This window comes from Ammodytes marinus (assembly GCF_949987685.1).
Source record: "Ammodytes marinus genome assembly, chromosome: 21".
Taxonomy (NCBI): domain Eukaryota; kingdom Metazoa; phylum Chordata; class Actinopteri; order Uranoscopiformes; family Ammodytidae; genus Ammodytes; species Ammodytes marinus.
The window spans coordinates 14,276,073-14,295,109 of NC_137225.1; the positions used below are offsets into that span (position 1 = coordinate 14,276,073).

General features: G+C 45.2%; 1 protein-coding gene across 2 annotated transcripts in view; it reads left to right on the forward strand.

Moving 5' to 3' along the window:
* The window catches only part of eya1 (EYA transcriptional coactivator and phosphatase 1), a 33,443-nt gene extending 14,672 nt beyond the window's left edge, over nt 1-18,771 (forward strand). For both annotated transcript variants that reach the window (XM_080050401.1, XM_080050400.1), the window contains 8 exons: nt 263-346; nt 3,818-3,907; nt 13,885-13,943; nt 14,045-14,205; nt 14,510-14,624; nt 14,975-15,096; nt 16,010-16,110; nt 18,291-18,771. In XM_080050401.1, the coding sequence (XP_079906527.1) occupies nt 263-346; nt 3,818-3,907; nt 13,885-13,943; nt 14,045-14,205; nt 14,510-14,624; nt 14,975-15,096; nt 16,010-16,110; nt 18,291-18,371 (813 nt within the window). In that variant the 3' untranslated portion in view covers nt 18,372-18,771. The remainder of the gene's footprint in view (nt 1-262; nt 347-3,817; nt 3,908-13,884; nt 13,944-14,044; nt 14,206-14,509; nt 14,625-14,974; nt 15,097-16,009; nt 16,111-18,290) is intronic.
* Nucleotides 18,772-19,037: the final 266 nt, after the last annotated feature.

Genomic DNA, 19,037 nt, shown 5'->3' on the forward strand with positions numbered 1-19,037 from the left:
ACTATTGATTACTCTAATGTATAGGGGGGGGCAGGCCAGGGATGGGAAAGCGTGCGGTGGGGTGATGGGAGGGATGTTGCGGTGACCAACCCAAGCAAATGGATCCTGGTCCCTTTGGCGCACAAATACACGCTCCTGGCCTATTGACCAGGAGGATCACCTTGCAGCCCTTACAGAGTGCACCATTGATTTTGCCTCTTTTCTCCCCTGTTTTTTCTTTTGTTTCCTTCTCCCCCCCCCCCTCCCCCCTCCATCTCTCCAGCGAGTTTTCATCTGGGACCTGGATGAAACAATCATCGTTTTCCATTCCTTGCTTACGGGTTCTTACGCCAACAGATATGGACGGGTGAGTGACATCAGACTGTGGTTAGTAGCGGTGCACTTTATCAGCAAGACACATTAATATTAAAAGGGGACCCGAAAAAACAAGCAGTGGAGGATACATTTCACTGTGCCTTGTTGTGAGCCCATAGTGAGAAGTTACAGCAGAACTCAATGTACAGATAATTGTTTCTTTTTTTAATAGGTCCAATGAGGCTTGGCAAGTATTTGACTGCTCTTTGCAGCTGTTGGAGCTATGCGTGGCTGGCCGGGGCTGGGCTGTAGGGGGGCTCACAACAGTTGCACTCTGGATGTCTATTGACACATCTTAAGTGTTCCTTTCTCCTTCAGAAATGCCACATTGTTAGTTTAATTAAGTGCTTCTCAATCCATCCTATTCAGGCAGGGATCCCCCCGGAGAGCCCAGTCCACCAAATGTTATTCCATCAAAACTCACACAGAGAACACTCAAACACAGAGATCCCCTTAATTAAACCTGCTTTGATAAGGATGCAAATTCAAATGTATTATAAATGTATAGAAATCTTTACAAACATATATTATCATTGTACTGAAAGGTCATTCTGTATCCCATGTTACTGTGTATGCTTTTAAGACGAGGAGTTTAGTTTTCCAGGCTTTGCTATTTGTTGTTCCACGTAAAATTGCCTCTCTAAATTTAAACTTTCAAAACAAACAATTTGGGAAATAAGGCAGAATCCTATTCTCATGGTTTTGTTGAGGTCATTGGTTCTATATAGCTTTCAAAGTAAGACATAGTCCACGTGAAAACAAATAACTGTAGAATCTCAAATTGACAGATTTCTTGAAATGACAAACGATGCATTTGATTCTGTTTTGTCTGAGCGCCGCATTTCTAATCACCGGTTGTTTTGGCTATGGAGGTGTCTGGTTTTGAAGTCGGAAAATGACATATTGCTCCTCGTATGTCAGAGAGCTTAGCGTCTGCGGCCCGTGCTCTGTGCCTTTGTTCTGCTGTAAGGGGGTGTTTGATGGGGGCAGTGTTTTGTTTTTGGGGTGAAAGAGGGCTGCCCCGCGACCCTCCACTGTTTATTTACTTTATTCCTCGGCCCCGCATGCTGGGTAAAGAGAGAGCTAAGGCTTAGGGAGCTGTGGCTCAATCATGAGGGACTCTCCAAACTGCACACACACACACACACACACACACGCACACACACACACACACACACACACACACACACACACATGCATACACAGGGTCTCCAGTGTGCTCCTCTGAAACAGGAAACACTCCTGGCTCCATAAGGTCCCGTTCCATCAGATCTCATATAGGACTTGACAGCCACTCACAATATATTTTCTCTTTTGTTCCCTCTTTTTTTCCTCCGCCCATTGCGCTACTTTTTTTTATACGAAAGTACATCTTCCTTCCTTACTTCTCATGCTCCGACCTGCCGACACAAACCCATAAGAGCTTATAAAAAGGAGGCACGCTTACTCACGGCAACCACAGAGCACACTACTTCAAAGCCTATCAGAACAGCAGATCTGTAAACTACCTAAGAAAGTGAAGTAGACCAACATCCCTCTCCACCACCACCACTACTGCACCACAACAACGCACCCCCTTATCCATTCCTCCATTCTGTCATTCATGTCATCCCTATCTTAATGGAATAAACAAAAAAGTCACAAAACAGTTTTCCCTCTTAGCCGCTCTCTCTCTGAGCTCACTATAAATAGATGTGTATCTGAGTAGTGAGCTCACATCCACACACTTTCTCTCACTCGCTGTGACCTCCCACCCACTCTCTCTCTGACTCTCTTCCCCCCCCTCTCCTCTCCTCTCATACACACATAAACACACTGCCGTCCTTATCAGCTCTTTTAATTGGCATCAAGGCAGCTCACCCCCATAAAGCTGATGGCTAAGGCCAGCTGTGCGGCTATTGGGCTGGCCAGAGTTAGAGCTTAAAGTGGGTGGGGATGGGGGGGGGGGTTGTTATTGGTAAGAGGCTTGGAAGGAGGAGGAGGAGGAGGGGGGGGGGGACTTGGCGCCCCTGTAGATGGCACTGACATCTCGAGACAGGTGGTGCTGCAGCAATGACAGCAGCAGCACTTTGGCCTTCTGGCCTGCTTGTATTCTTAACTCCCTCACTGACTGATTGTTTAGATTTAATTGGAAAGGATTCACTTGCGCTCGGGAGAAGACTGCCCTTTTCCCACCAAAAAGCATCCAATAATGCTAAATCGCCCCCAACAGCGCCGGAAGGTTTGGGGTGGAGAGGGAGCCGGCAGTTGATGTGGGAAGGCTAATTATTTTTGATGAATTCTGGCTGAAAGATTGATTGGAACAGGGGAGGTTAAGAGGAAGGAGAAAGCCTCCACAAGTGGGGATTGAGCTACTACTTGTGTGGTTTGTCCTCCGTCATTTTAGTGAAAACATGAGCATTGTGGGCCGTGACAGCTAATCAGTAGGAAAGCTCAGGTGTGTCTTCAGGTGGTTTAACTCTGTAATCCCGCCCGGCCCGTCTTTTAATGCAGTCTCGCCCAGCTGCAGGGAAAATCCTCCTCCTATTGTCCTGCTCTTCATCCCTCGCTTTGCTGAAGACTATCTGCTGATTAGAGATTTAAGATAAAATGGATTTCAATTTGTGCAAAAACAACAAACAAATGCGAGCAATCGTATCCGGTGAGTTGATTATAAAATGTTTTGTATATTTGTTAACATTTCACAAACGTAATAATGGCACAGGCAGGGGAATTTTCTTAGACTAAAAAGAAATGTGTTGGGGGCATTTTGTTGGTATGGGAAAAATATTCACACAGAGACACAACAGACTTTTTGCCTATTCATTATCTTTTAAAGAGGAAAATTGCACACATTGTCACAGGCTCATTAACTATTTACAGTGTAGTGCACTCCTCTCTAGGTATTATCTTACAGACAGTGCAACCCTATCATCATTACAGCACGGGTCACATTACTGACTGAGATCAAGGTTTAAGGAACATTTAAATTTTTATTTTGTATTTGAATTTTTTGGCACTTGAATACATTTTTATATTGATAATGCCTCAGAGCAGTTGCTTTAGGGGGCATTTCGCTTTTCTAGCTAGAGAGCAATCACATGATGCATCAGCACAAGTATGTGGAGAATGGGCTATTTACGATGAGACTGTGACCCCAACTCTTCTAAATCGACCACCCCTCCTCAGAAGAGACATGCTTTTACTGCATTCATTCGAGTCTGTGGCATTTCTGATGACTATTCTGGTCCCGTTTTCGGAGGGTCGTAAACAGAGGCTGAAACTTTCAAGTCCGCCTAATGTCTTCTTTTATGGGAAAAGCCTGCTGAGGAATTTGAAGGGATTCTGTGTTAATTGAGTGACTAAGAGGGAACAGGGTTATTTATTGTTTCACATTAACTCCTTGAAAATGGAAAAGAAAATGACCTCACTATTCAGAAGAAAGATCTTGTGTTTAATTTGATTGTTTTTCTCTGTTTTTCAGGATCCGCCTACATCTGTATCATTAGGCCTGAGGATGGAAGAAATGATCTTCAACTTGGCCGACACACACTTATTCTTTAACGACTTGGAGGTACGTCTTTCTTTCTTTGTGTGTGTGTGTGTTTCTCTATTCACCAGGCTCTCTTTAGCTCTGCTATGTTCCTATTTCTACACAAATAGCTATTGTTCACCTTGTGAAGATTTGAGGAAGTCATCATGGGAGTGTATAAATTCAAACACGAGAGTAACAGTAGTGCATTAAGATTTTTGGAAAAGCAGCGACAACCGTTTCATAACGCGTTGCTTATCTGTTGGTGAGCAGTCTCATAGTGGTGAAGTATTACCTCGGAGCCAAAGAGGTACCATGAGCTTTACATGTGCTGTCAGTCTCTGTCGTTCCTGGGTCAGCAACCCTGCCCCCACCCCCAACCTCCTTCCCACTCCCATAGCGGCAAGCTGAATTTGTCAAGCTCTAGTGTTTCGGTGGTCGCTCTGTCGCTGTCCACCTTCACCACAGACCCCTCCGTCACAGCTTGAAATCCCCGGTCATCTCCCCTCCCACACCTCTTTGCCCCCCCCCCCCCCCCTCCCCCCCCCCAATTAATGTACGGCTAGTGTAAAATCTGCCCCTGGGGCATAGAAATAGAGGGATCAATTCAAGGATATGATAGGATAGGTGTGTGTGTGTGTGTGTGCGTGTGTGCGTGTGTGTGTGTGTGTGTGTGTGCGCGCTTCACTGCACATATACTCTGTGCTCAGACTGTATGCACAGGAAAGTGTGTGCCACATTTGTTTTATTTTTTTTTATATATAACATATACACATACTATGCAAAGACACCCGCTACCCTGTGAAAACCCGTAGCGATCTATCAATGCTCATGAGATATTAGCGATAGACAAAGCGATTTATCTCAGTGTTATTTCCCTCTTAAAGTGTAGCTCTATTGGATCTCTCTGTTGAGTATTTAATTGAGTTTGTATTTTGGGGGATTTGCTGTCGCTCTCCTTGTCCTGGTGAATGTGATCCCGCTGACCCGGCGGTGGGTTCCCCTCAGTGTCCTGCTTTCTGCTGACCTCACAGTAGAGGAAATGTTTTGTTTGATACTTAAGTGTGAAGAGATCTGCGGCCGCTCTGCCAAGTCTCATTACTCACCACCATGTTCGTCTGTGTTACATGAAGTAAACCCAGGAAGGAGGAGAGAGGGGAAAAAACGGGACTTAGAGAGAGAGAGAGAGAGAGAGAGACAGGGAAAGAAAAAATGTCAAACTCTCCCAGACAAGACAAGCAACTGGGATTCCAAACGCAGTCATCGTGATCAAAGTTAATTGGCTGCAATTGGCTGGTTAAATATTTCCTTATGCCCTGGCCATGTAGCTGCACTTTGTTTAATAGATGTGCCCCAATCATTTTCTTTTTTTTTTTTTAAATGGCCGTTGGTGACAACGCTTAGATGTGGTTTCGCTCAACATCTGTCCTGTGTTTTGATTTCTTTTCATGTGTGATGAAACAGTTCACAGATGAATTGGCAGCTCAGACTGCTTATAAAATTATTAAAAAATGCAACGCGTACATTCCTTGTGCTCTATCCCAGTAACAACATTATTAGATTTTGTTTTGACACTTTGAAGCTTTCGATTTTTTCCCCAGCTAAAACTAGAGTAGTGTTATGACTATAATAGCAATCTTTGGTGTGGTGAAAGAATGCTTTTTAGAATATCCAATGTAAAGAGCTCTCTGCAGACGCTGCAGTGATTGTCATTAACAATCGGACCAGAGCACGAGGGACATTCTCTTGAAGGCGTATTGATCTCTCCTCTTAAACTGAGCCGGGCCGGTCTCAGTGTTAAGTGCCAGTTCTCAGCAATGCCTAACCAGTTGTGTTTCCTCTCTGCTGATTTACAGTCGTCCATCTCAGATAGAGCTAAATAGAGTCCAGCTATAAATACCGCAGCCAGCAGCAGTTATGTATTTAAGCATGTGCAGAAATGCATATGGTCCATCTAATTTAGTCTAAGCCATAAAGGGAGACCCCAGAGGCTGTGCAGCAACACAGGTGCAGAGTTAGTGGCCTAAGGGTGTGTGTGTGATTGGTCCATCTAAGTCTTAACACTGTTGTCCTGCCAGCTCGTGCGCTAGAACATTAAATATGGACTCAGCGTCCTGGGTACTTCACTGTGTTTGCAGTTACTGATTATTTTGCTTCTATTGAAATGTTACTTTTTAGGGCAGATGAATCAGTTTGAACTATTTTCAAATGCACAACGATTGTTCTTAATTGTATAGCATAATGTTGTGCTCCGCCTGTTGAATCCAGAGCAAACGCCCTAGTATTATGTCTTCAAGAGAGTGTGTGTGTGTGTGTGTGTGTGTGTGTGTGTGTGTGTGTGTGTGTGTGTGTGTGTGTGTGTGTGTGTGTGTGTGTGTGTGTGTGTGTGTGTGTGTGTGTGTGTGTGTATGTGTGAATAGAGGCTGGACCGTGTTGATAGAGCTGGTGAGTGACGATTGGGAGGAAAGTCATAAAAAGAAAGAGGGCATGCCGAAGGGGTCAACAGGGATCAGTTTCACCCTTACGTCTCTCACTCCCTCTTTCTCCTCTAACCTTTTTCTGGATCAGCGCTCTCTTTTTTTTCAATCACTGTTAGATAGTATTGAAGGTGCGTACGAGAAATACTGCACCTTCCCAAAAGACTCCCCCCCACACACACACACACACACAGACTTGTATCTCTCCATCGATTGTCCCGCACAAACCATTTGCTGCTCAGCTCTTTTGGAGGAGTGTTGTATTGTATGAACAGCACAATCTGTTTTCATCATGAAAAAGGCTCTCTCATGGAAAGAAGTATGAGGAAAGTTGTATTTCAATAGCTATAGAGATAAACATCTTATCAATGTTTTATCTTGGATTTATCAAAAAACATAACACAAAATCACACATTTTTGGAATTTCTTAATTTACAACAACATATTGAACATCAAGTAGAATTTATTTATTTTTATTTATTGTTTTGTTTTTTATAATTTCAGAATTAAACTATCAAAGTGAATTTGATGACATTCAAAATAATATGTTTTTACATGTAAATTGCCAAGAAGATTTGTTGTTCGTATATTTTAATTTGTAAATTTAGTAAATTGTCCTCACTTGATGCCATTCTCACACTAGCGCTGTGTGGGAAGGTGAATACGGTGAATGTGTGGAGCTAATTGATGTTCTGAAGTGATGTGTTTAGTGAAGCCCACTGAGGCTGAGCTCACTGTTGAAGACTGACAGCTCTGCTGTGACTCCGGGTGTGAGTTTACTGTAGGTGCGCTGCTGCAGCCCCAAACGCTCACGCAGAGCGGTATGTGGGAACCAGGGGCCCCTCTCTCTCTCTCTGGCCAACCCCCTGCGTTCCCCTCTCAGTGGGGTACTGTGGGCTGCCGTCTCCCCCTTCCCTGGGTGAGAAAACAACCCTCGCAGTCTGGAGGATAAAGGGCATGGGGGCAAACCACTCACAGGGAGAGAGAGGGGGGAGAGGTCTCTAAAGGTGGGAACATTTTACATTAGTCCACTGATGCCTCCGTGCTGTGTGCAACGCTCTCCCACACAAGTTTGCACATGCACTCTAAACATTTTGTGCTGATAAAGGTTTTGACATGCATCCACACATGTATGTGCAAACACACATATTGCACACACACACACACACACACATACCTGTGGAGCAACCCGGTGACACTGTGAGCTGTGAGTGCCTTTTTATAGCTCCCAGTTTGCAGTCGCAGAGTTGAAACCTCCTCTGTCACTCTCACCCAGGGGCTGCCTGTTAATGAGAGATGCTGTGAAACGCATGGTTACCTTTTCCTAGTGGCTGAAATGGCCCTCCAGAGCCTCTTAGTGTGTAGCCATTCTGTTAGTTTTATGTCCCACTGTAGAGATTCCGATCCTGTACTCGCCATTCCTTAGGATTGGTAGCTTTATGGTGTTTTCCTTGATATTGTATTTTTTGTGGTTTTTATTCCCAGTAATGTGGAACATTATGCTAACGGTGCTTTTCAATTTTTCAGGAAATGAAGTCCTTCAGTTTATTGGTTACTATTTAACACCGTAGCTTCGTGGCGCTGACTTTTTATTTATATTTCAAACATATACAACACTTATCAACCCATCAGGATCTGCCCCAGTGAGAACCAAACCATTCATTAGTAGTATTTTTTTTTTCAAATACACAGTATGCCCAAACCGGATTGCAACAGTGAACTAAGAAAGACCATTTTTATTAAAAAAAGTATATTTTGTCAGATGGGCTTATTTAGGCCTGCACACACTGATGTGGGTATTTCATCATTTGCCTGGCCCCTGATGCAGCAGTTCTGTCATGCTCCTCAACATAACTCCATCACGTCTCAGGGCGGGGCCATTGATGTGTTTTGGAAAGACTACAGAGAGAAAGTGGAGGTTTCAAAGCCACCCTGTCAATCTACACTCCACAAAGCTCCACCTCACCCCCACTCGCAACCCACTATCCTAACACAGCCCATTCTTGCGCCAATAGGGGTTGAGGGTGTATGGAAAATATAGCGTTACTTGTCTGGTGACAATTGATGATAATTTAAGCATAGATGTCTTGTCCTGAATTAAAGAGGGAGCCACAGCACCTGCCCAGCATGTTCCGTGGTGGTAGAGAACAGATTTTTCCAAACAACAGCCCACTCGGAAAGAATAAACTCTTTCTCCGCGGAGGTAAAAACTGCTGAAATGACTGAAATTTGATATTGCATTTAATATCACCCTCTGTGAAGTGTGGTTTAGATGTTTCTTTTTTAAACAGGACATAATGAGATGCAGGTCACCATCACCATCACACATAGCTAATTTATGCTTTTCGCTGCCTACCTGTGGGCTGTTCCTGTCTATTCCAACAACATATCAGCACTTTTCAGTCTACTTTGTTAAAATTCTGTCTGTTTCCAGGCAAGCTGGCGCACTTGTTATCCCACAGGGTCCCTTCTCCCGATCGTGTGAATTTTTGTAAAACCAGCATGCACTTCGCTATATACCTGTGCTTTGTTTGGCGCCGCTGTTTGAATTCCGTGGCTGTTCATGCACAGATTGTTGATTGGAATGAAGTGGGTTTCGAAGAACTCTCCCTTTGTTACCCACATCCTGTGTTTGACCCCCAGGTAATCACAGGTAGGGGGGGCTACCTTCTGCACCCTCCCCCCCACACAGGGCTGCCTGTGGTGGGAACAGAGAAGGAAGTTGCTGGGGGTCATAGACCGTGTGGGGGGTGGGGGGGGATGACAGCCACTGCCGGTGGAGTGGCGGTATTGAGAACCTGCGAACCATGGATGAGCCTTTTTCACATGGCATTAGCCTGTAGGGTCACAAGGAATGCTGTGATGACGGCTGTTATCGCTCACACTGTGGTTTTTTGACCACCCACCCCCGCCCCACCAGCTCACCTGAGCGAGAAGATGAGAGAGGGAGGCCAGCTTGTATCCAAAGAGTGGTACACTGTCTACATGGCAGTGACATAGACCTTTTAAGGGGGGGGAGGCCTAAGAGTTTGTTTAGATATGTAGCGGGGTCCTGTGGTGGGGTTTTGGTAACATTTATTTGTTACTTGCCCCATCTTTTCCCCTCCCTGCCTGTGACTGTTGCAGTCATCACTCTGAGCTCTTTCCAGGGCTACAGGAAGACTCAGGCCGTCATCGCTGATTGCTTAATGACAGATGCCAAGGGAACAAAGAGGGCTCTGATAACCTCCTCCACAGTGAAGGGGTTTTCAGCAGACTAGTGGAAAGACAGAGAGACAGGGAATGATGTAGAGATGGAAGCATCCTCCGGGCAGAAGCATCCTGTCTTCTATTGTTGTACATTTTCTTGGCGTTTTTCATCTTTTTCCTGTATGGATAGGAGAGACTGTTTGGTAGCTAAATGATCTCAGATAGTAGAAAAGAATGTTGCTGCTGATGAATTTAGCAGAAAGACATTGTGTTTGCGTAAGGAGTAATTGCTATGGCTTCTGGTGGAGGGTCTTCACCCCTGAGTACAGTAGGAACATCTGGTGTGAGTTAGCGGTGATTGTAGGTTTTAGAGGGACCACTGTTTGCATGGCGAGGGGGAGAATGGATTCGGTGGAGCAGCGATGTTCAAAAGGTTCTCAGAAAAGTCTGGGTCTGATCCCTCAATGTGCCACCATCTTGAAGCCCTGCCACTCTCTTTTCAGTGTTAGACAAACAAAATAATGGCGTCATGTTATTTTACTCTTTTATGTTTTCCGATGAGTGACAGTGTGACTGCAACTCATGAAGAAACCCCAATTAAAAGTTTGACACGATATTGTTATATGATGCATACTTTAAAGTATTGGACATTTCAGATTTCCATCCGTCCAACAATGCTTGAATGCCATTGAGTCTGTCAGCGAGTTCATCAGTTAGTAAAAATCCACCACCCCTGCGGTGTTTCTTTTCCCTCCCATCCACTTGGACTATATACGACTTTATCTTAACTGACTTGAACCTGCCCCATCCATGGCTCTGTGGTGTTTACGAGGCCTTTAGAAGTGGCTCCTAATGAGTATGTGTAAGGGTTACTGTACGACATTACCCACAGCCACCTCCTCTATTAGCTTTTCCCTAGTTGTCCCAGGAAGCCAGTGCCGAGGTTTATGCCAACCCCAGCTGGGAACTGTAATTGTCAGAGTCTGCGCATTCTTCCAACAACTCCCCCCTCCCTCCTTTATTCACAGCACACACACACACACACCCACACACATACACACACACACACACACACACACACACACACACACACACACACAGTCAAACTTCTCTGTGGAGGTCTCGAAGCCCAGTTCAGTTGATAATTAAGCGTCATAATATCTACAGAATATAATTTTTTAAACTATGTAAACATAAAAAACAATGTAATCTAAGGGGTTCAAACAGTTTAAAACCCAAAGACCTGTGTTTTTCTTGGCACTTTGAAACGTTGACACTCAACTCAACTACATTTGTTGAGCTTGATGTGTTTATTAGCTTTGAGGATTTTCGGGAAAGTCCATGAAAAATCATTCATAATCAGGCAGCAGTTATAATGAGTGCAGTTCGCCCCTAATTACTGAGACATATTTATGCGTTTCGGGTCATGTCAGAGTTTTGGCTTTGACACCTTAAGTAGGCCCCATAATTAACACGCTGAGTAATATTGCTCTCGGATAGATGTTTTTTGATCCATGCTGGCTGTCAGAATGTGAAAGAAAGCGCATTACAGGGGATGACTACACTTGAGGAACTTCTGTCGTTCAAGGAGACAGCCATACAATTAGGCAACGATCAAACCAAACGTGTGGAAACAAATTGTTCAGTACCAAAGTGAATGGGGGGTGGCAAGGTCTTTTTTTGCATTGTGACGATTGTGTCAGAATAATCCGCAGGTAATTATTACTGGATAATGGGAGCATTTCATTCACTTGCACCAGAATGGGTGGTCTTTGAAAGAAAGCTTTTATGAGGTGCTTAACCCAGGGTGCTGTTTTTTGTTTTCCTAAACAAACAGACATGCCTCTCACTACTTAAAGTATTAGGCATGTGGATCATTTGTGGACATAAATTATACCCCCAAAGTTTGTTGGCAGCGCAGATCTTCAAGCTGGGACAAATTGCTGCTTTTCTTCTACTGCTAAAGATTGGATGATGAGTGTCTGGAAACAGATTAAGTCGACAGAGCTAAGAGCCTCCCGCCTGCATCCCATCTCTCTCTCCCATTGGCACTCCATCTTTCTGGAACATGGGGTGCAGAGCTGGCTCCATGTGAGGTCATTTTGGACTCTTTTTTTCCCCCCGGTCTTTTAGCCGCTGCTCTACCCTTCCACCCCCTTTATCGGGGTGCCGGAGTCCCATAGAGGAGGGGAAGAGAGGGTCACCGGGTCAAAGTCTTTTCCTCTTTGGATCTCGGGGCTTGCTGGGAGAGGCTTGGCGAGAGAATGGCTGCATTAGAGCAGGGGTTGGGGGGTCAAGATTTTAATTCTGTTAAAGAACAGCTGGTTTGAGTTTCTCCGCACGTCGCTCTGCCCTCCCTCTTTCCCCACAAATCCAGGGAGATGAAAAATTTGTTCAGAGGGGAACCAGTAAAATAAAAAAGGTTTACAGTCCAAAGCCCTTACCCTTACCCTGCTCTTGCATTAGAGAGGAATGCAATAACGTCAGCGTTTGGCCTCAGTTAGATTGACTTTAAAACAAGGAAGTCCTTTCTGTGTTTTGGTCTCTTAACAGCCGGATGAAACTTAATTAAAAAAGCTTAAGAAATCGGGAGGGTTTTTTCATACTTGAGACCGGAGGAATTCTCACATAACTTTAAACAGGTGAGACTAACCTTGCTGGCAGTGTCGCAGCCAATTTTAAAACCTGTAGCTTTCCAGAGAAATTCTTATCAAACGTGCTTTCTGTTATTCATTGCAGGGTAGGGCTGACTGAAACAAATTACGAGTTTGACATGTCACATTCGTTGATTTAATGCTATTTTTCTTTTGACCAAGTGATTGCTCAACCAATGCAAAAATTGCCAGTCATCACAAGTTTGAACAAAAATAAGTTTATCTAGTCTCCTTCTGCTGTGCCCCATGTGAAATGTGTTGATCTGAAGGCCACGGCAGGACCCCCTCACATTTAGAGCTGGCTGGTGAAGAGAGAGAGGGGGTTTTGGGGGGTGAGAGGCACTAGAGCTCTCCTATAAATGGAAAACTAATAACAGATTTTCAGTCTGCTTTCTCCTGCGCTCTTTTCGCCGGCCCGACTGGCCCCGGGGCTGTGTTGGTGTGTGGCGCAGCAGCAATCAGAGGTCATAATTTCATTGGCGGTTAGCATCAGGTTCAATTTTTCTAGTAGGTTACATTTACCAGAAAGTCTGGATTGTGTTACTGTGTACCGGTGGAATCAGTGCAGAGCTGCAGAATCCCTCCACCTTTCCAAGAGGAGCCAGCCCCCCCCCCCCAAAAGAAAGGGGGAAGAGGAGCGTGCACAGTATGTTTAGAGATGTACACATTCATACACATACACAGACATATACTCGTGCACGGACCATTAGTGCCAAGGCTCTTTATACATTCAGCTCGCCTTCATACATCCTTCTACTGTATGTATATATATATATATATATCAGCGCTCGCAGACTACGCTGTTCAAATGCCAACCTGGGGAGGGTTTGGAGCTGCTGGATTGAGAACCTAATGGGTTATGTCTGTGTGGGTGTGCATATCTTTAGACCCCTCTAGTGGTAGAGGTCCATTCTGACTGATGGTGAGGTTAGCTTTCTGTTTGGACAGAGCTGGTGAGGGGGCCGAAGGCAAGAAGAATGTGGAGAAACCCATTCTAACGTGTATAAAAGGGGAAAGTCAAGGAGATTGGGCTTACGAGTGGGGTTTAAAGCCAATTGCAGAAATTCTTGAATAAATGTGTTGTTTCTGGAGAAAAAATGGCCCTGGAACATGTGGGGAGTGTCTTCCTTACCCAAGGAACACATTTCTCTAAATTCTGAAAAAGTACAATATTTCCTGTAAGGTTCAGTAAGCGGATTAGTCAGTAGCTAACTTCCTGTCAGTGACTGCAGTTAGCGGTCCCCTCCCTCGTCCCCACATCACCACATTAATGCACTGCGGTCTTCAAGCAGCGAGTTATCTAGCATCATCTCAGATCCGTCAGTGTGATAAAACATGATAAAAAGCATCAAAACAGACATTGGGAAGGATTTTTACCTGCTCCGCCATTGTAGGCGAATACACATTCACCCATCTGTCGCCCTGCACGTGCACCGGCAGTGAGACGGGTGCCGGTTTGTAGCGTTCTCTCTTCTGATTGGTTATCAGTAGTGGGATCCCCGAAAAGTTTATTTGCTTATTACATGCAGAGCGAGTGACTGAGAGATCGGCTTTATGAAATGCGCACACTATATAAGTGATCACTGTATGAATAAAGAGCGATTTACCACTTATATTAACATAAATAAATCGCTTACTTCACCTTTTAAGAAGTGTGTGAATTCTCTAAAACTCAGAGTCTATGTTTTGTGTCTTCCAGGAATGTGACCAGGTGCATATTGATGACGTGTCCTCCGATGACAACGGCCAGGATCTGAGGTATACAGCGCCGTCACACTTTCATTCTTGATTTCATTTGAGTCAAAAATAAAACATTGAACGCCTGTGCTGATAGGTCCTTTTTTTGCCCTTTATCTCAGTACGTATAACTTTGGCGCTGACGGTTTCCACGCAGCAGCGACCAGTGCCAATCTATGTCTGGCCACGGGCGTGCGGGGAGGTGTGGACTGGATGAGAAAGCTGGCCTTCCGCTACAGACGAGTAAAAGAAATCTACACCACCTACAAAAATAACGTCGGAGGTAATCCCCCAACACGCAGCGCTAGCTCTTTCACAGATTGCTTAAGTAGAAATGAGTGTTGCAGACACTCATTGTGTGGGAGCCTGTGTGTGTGTGTGTGTGTGTGTGTGTGTGTGTGTGTGTGTGTGTGTGTGTGTGTGTGTGTGTGTGTGTGTGTGTGTGTGTGTGTGTGTGTGTGTGTGTGTGTGTGTGTTTTCTGAAAGTGCACATGCCCGCACCACTTGGTCAGGGTACATTTTGAAAAATTTCAGTGGTATTCGGAGGGCTGGTCCAACCCAAACAATGTTACCCCTGCGTTTTTCAGGTCTGCTGGGCCCAGCCAAAAGGGAAGCCTGGTTGCAATTGCGAGCAGAAATTGAAGCCTTGACGGACTCCTGGTTAACACTGGCACTGAAAGCACTAACATTAATCCACTCAAGGTAGGACTCCAGTGAGGAAAATTGTACCCAGTCCCACACCGCACATACTGTATATAAACTTGCATGTGATGTAAATAAATCAACGCCATACTCCCGAGCTATTCAAGAAAACACAAATGGACTGCTTTCTCTTTGAGATAGGTTTTGTTTTCTGATGTTTGTTTGCTTAGAGAAGTGACTTGCTTGCTTGTTACATAGCTGTCATCCACGTCTTCATTATAGGACATGTTTTGAACAACTGATACGTTGCACTGTTTTTATTTTATTCTACACACTTTGTTTTGCTCTGTCCTCCCCTCAAAGTGATTTAGAACGATGTCATCCCTCTTTCCTCTCCTCCTTTACTACAGGTCAAACTGTGTGAATATCCTGGTGACCACCACGCAGCTCATCCCTGCTCTGGCTAAGGTCCTGCTCTACGGACTGGGCATAGTCTTTCCCATTGAGAATATTTATAGCGCAACCAAAATAGGTAAACACGGCATCCTGACGTCTGTGTGTGTGTGTGTGTGTGTGTGTGTGTGTGATTTGAATCCTCCTATCACTCTTGTGGCTGTGTGCTTATTATTATTTTTGCTCGGGCGACTGTGAAAAAGTTAAGACGAGCATGCTACCTAAAGTGACTGGACAGAGGCGTGGATGGTGTGGGAGATTTCAGTCACTGGAGAGGGTTGATGTTCCTCTATGAAGGAATAAGCCTAATCAGCCTGGGATTATTTTCCTGGAGCTGGGCCTGCGCTGGGGCCTCCCTAGGCCTCTCCTGTTCAGTCTCTGCATATGAAACCACTTCTGCACATTTATGTCATTCCACAGCAACAAGACCCCCCCTCCCCTCCCCTCCTCCATATCCCTCTCTTTTCCCCCGCTCCTTCCCCTTCTTCACTGTTTCAAATGCAAAATAAACATCCAGCTTCACTCCCCGCACCATGTTCAGGCCCATCAGTGCAGAGTTGGAGCAAGGAGCGGCTCAGGGGTTCCTCGGAGCGTTAAGTGCACCGCTGCTCCAAAAGCCCAGACCCCCGTAGCATGCAAGAGTGATTTGGCTGATTTAAGTCCATTTGTCCCGTGTTTGAGGAGGAGAAGGGCCAGAGTTAATGCTTTTCAAAATGCCCTTTTATCTGAGGGGCTGATCTTATCACATCTCCTCCGCTCAGCTCAAAGTGTTTACGCTCTGCCCTATTTTGTAACGTGTGGTGTTTTTAAAGGGGGCTCTTGTCACCCTGTGCCTTTGAATCAACTTGACAACGTTCAGTGTTCACGCACTGTGCCTGTATGTGTGCCTGTGTGTGTGTGTATGCGTGCGTGTGTGCATGTGTGTGTGTGTGTACATATATTTGCGTCCATGCAACGCTCCACTAACGTCACCTCTGTCCACCCCTCCGCAGGGAAGGAGAGCTGCTTCGAGAGAGTAATTCAAAGGTTCGGGAGGAAAGTTGTTTACATTGTTGTCGGAGATGGTGTGGAAGAAGAGCAAGGCTCGAAAAAGGTAAGGGATAATAGATACCATACACTGCACATCAGACATGTGAAAACATTTATCAGACGTACTCTGGGCTTGTTCTTTTGTGAGGTCAGGAGTTCACTGTGAATGCTTTACAGAACACAAAACATACCTTCCATAGAAAGAAATCAGCGCTCCAGCTCTCCTCCTCGGCAGTCTTTCTTTTCTTCCATTCATTTATCCTCTTACAGGGCATCCAAGTACATGAGAGAAAGTCTGTAGTGTGTAATCAGCGCCCTTCCGCCGCCGTCTCAGGTTTACAGAGCAGGGGAGGGGAGAGATGGCATAATTATATATTCCTGCTCGCTCGCCCTGAGCAGCGTGAATGCTGTGTGTGTAATGCAAGTCAAGCCCTTTCAGGCATGTTGAAGGGCCCATCGTAAACAGAGCACGCATAAAGGAGACTTAAATCATTGTTGGTGAAATTAGAATATTTACTGCAATGACTAGCCTGTCAGCATGCACGCGGCGGATCAAGGAAGGGCTCCAAGCCAACGTCTCCCGTACTCCGTCAGTGGGAGGGGGAAAAAAACACGCCGATGACTGTTCAGATGAGTCTGACATTGGCCTTTTCATGTTACCTGTTGGCTCTTGCTCCACAATTTGTGTATTCAGCGTTTCTGCCAAACTTTGGGTGTGTAAACCGAATGCCACACACAGCAAACATATTCATTAGCAAATTAATCAGCGGCCAAGGAGCATATTTCTCTGACAGTTTTGGTGAGCCACAAGTGTCAAGAGTGAAGACAACGGAGTTCCCCCTTTGAAACGCCTCCAGCTCCTTTTTCCACCTGTTTCTCGGTAAACAATGAGTGGAGGCGCGAGGACAGAGGAAGAGTGATTAGGCAGTGATGTGGATAGAAGTAGCAACCTTTACCCTGGATAAGTGTGTAAATCAATAGCTCTGTGTATGTGTGGAGAAGCGAGAACACACCCTGGGAATATGGTCTTGAGGGATGATTGTGGAAAAAAATATGCAAATATTTTTATACTCAGTTTTGAGTTGTCGGGATTGTGACATTGATGGAAGGATAAGGCATTTTATTTTTATTTTTTCTCAACCTCCCTTTCTGAGTGGTGCAAGTCCCACGACACGCCATCCATGCGGTAAAAGGTTTCTGTGTCAACATCAGAGAGGACGTGAAATAACACAACAATTTCAGCCGTCAGGAGGCACATATCAGACGTGACACTGTGTGGAACTACAAAAGCAAATGTCTACAAGTTCTCTCTGCCCTCATTCCTTCGAGTTTAAAAAAAAACACACACACACAATCGCTGGAACAATTCTGCCTTCAGTTATTACCGTCACCTGGGAGAGAGAGCAGAGATAACATCTCCGGCTTTTAAACTTAAAAGCAAAAGACAATTTACAAAACAAAAAGCAAAGAGCTTTTTAAGGGTCAGCGCAGGCTCTTCTAAGCGGAACATATGCCTGGGAGAGGCCATACCTTTTGAGAAGGGGAGGGTAATGGGCTCCACATACACACTGAGGAGCTGAGGACTCCACCTGACAAGCTCCTTTCATTCTCCACGACTCAGGTTTCCTCTGCTTGGGAACAACAGCTCATTTGCACTGTCCCAAACACACACTAGCAAGCAGGCAGGAGGCTCATTCAAAAGACACTGTGGGGAGGGAAGCTGAAGACAGCCACTGGATTAGTTTTGGTGGTATAAAACTCAGGCTGATGCAGCAGAGAGGTTAGTTAATAGGTAGAGATGGACTATTTGGCCGCACAAAAGTATGCACAGGGGGGAAAGAGGAGCAGTCGGGAGTGTGTTACAGATATGATTGCTTTTCCTGGTGAAAGGACCACGCTTACTTAATTTATTGAATGCATTAGCTTTAGTAGTATCCTCTTAGTACAAGTGCTTAGATGGACTGCAAGCAGTGTGATTGTTATTAAGAAAATAGTTTAGAAAATGTATAACAATATCAATAAATAAATAAAAAATACACCTATCACCATTCCTCATGGTCACATTTTTAAACAGTCAACATTCCAGGATGTTAAATAAAAAAAATACATTCAAACTAATTTTGTCTTTTTCTATGAGAAATGATATTTTTGTAGATTGCCACCATTGCAAATTAATTTGTTTCAGGCCGAAAAGTACAATTTATTTTTTGGACATAATATAATGTTGTTTATTTCCTCCCACAGCACAACATGCCCTTCTGGAGGATCTCCAGCCATTCGGACCTCATGGCCCTGCACCACGCCCTAGACCTGGAGTACTTGTAGCACTGCACCAGCCGTCGTACAGCAAAGCATCGGCCTCAGCACAAACCTGCAACCTTTCACCTTCGTCCTCCAGCCTCCGTCCCACGCTTACCGCGGACCCTGCAACTCAGCTAAAGCCCCAAGCCCTCCACCCCCCTACCCCCCTCCACCCCATGTGCTGCCTGGCTTCTGTCTTCCACTACACGGGAAGGAAAAAAAAGAGGGGAATGAAAGGAAGAAAAAGGAAGGCTGGGCACACGGTTAATGTGCTGACATACGGTCACACTTCGTCTTAACCCTAAACTTTTTTTTTTTTTTTTCTGGAAGCGAAGGGAGAGATGGTGAATTTACGGCGCTGCAACTGCTTGCCCTGGTTACTGTGAATTTGCGGCTTTTTCTGAAGCTGTCAAAAAGTGTTTTACGGCCCCCCTGTTTGTGCCGGGACTCTTGTCAGGGTTCTCACCTGATGGGAGCAGAGCTACTGATGGCCTGATGGCCTCAACTCGCCACAGAACTCAAGCTACAGTAAACCACAGGCCCACGACTACTGGTGGTGACATTTCCCTATTCCCCCAAATCTCCGTTCTACACCTCCTTCTGTTCCTCACCTGTCTCCCTACTTTGAGTGTCTCTTCTATCGCGGGGCAGGCAGACAAAGCGACTGCTCTGTTAACGGTGGGGCCTAGG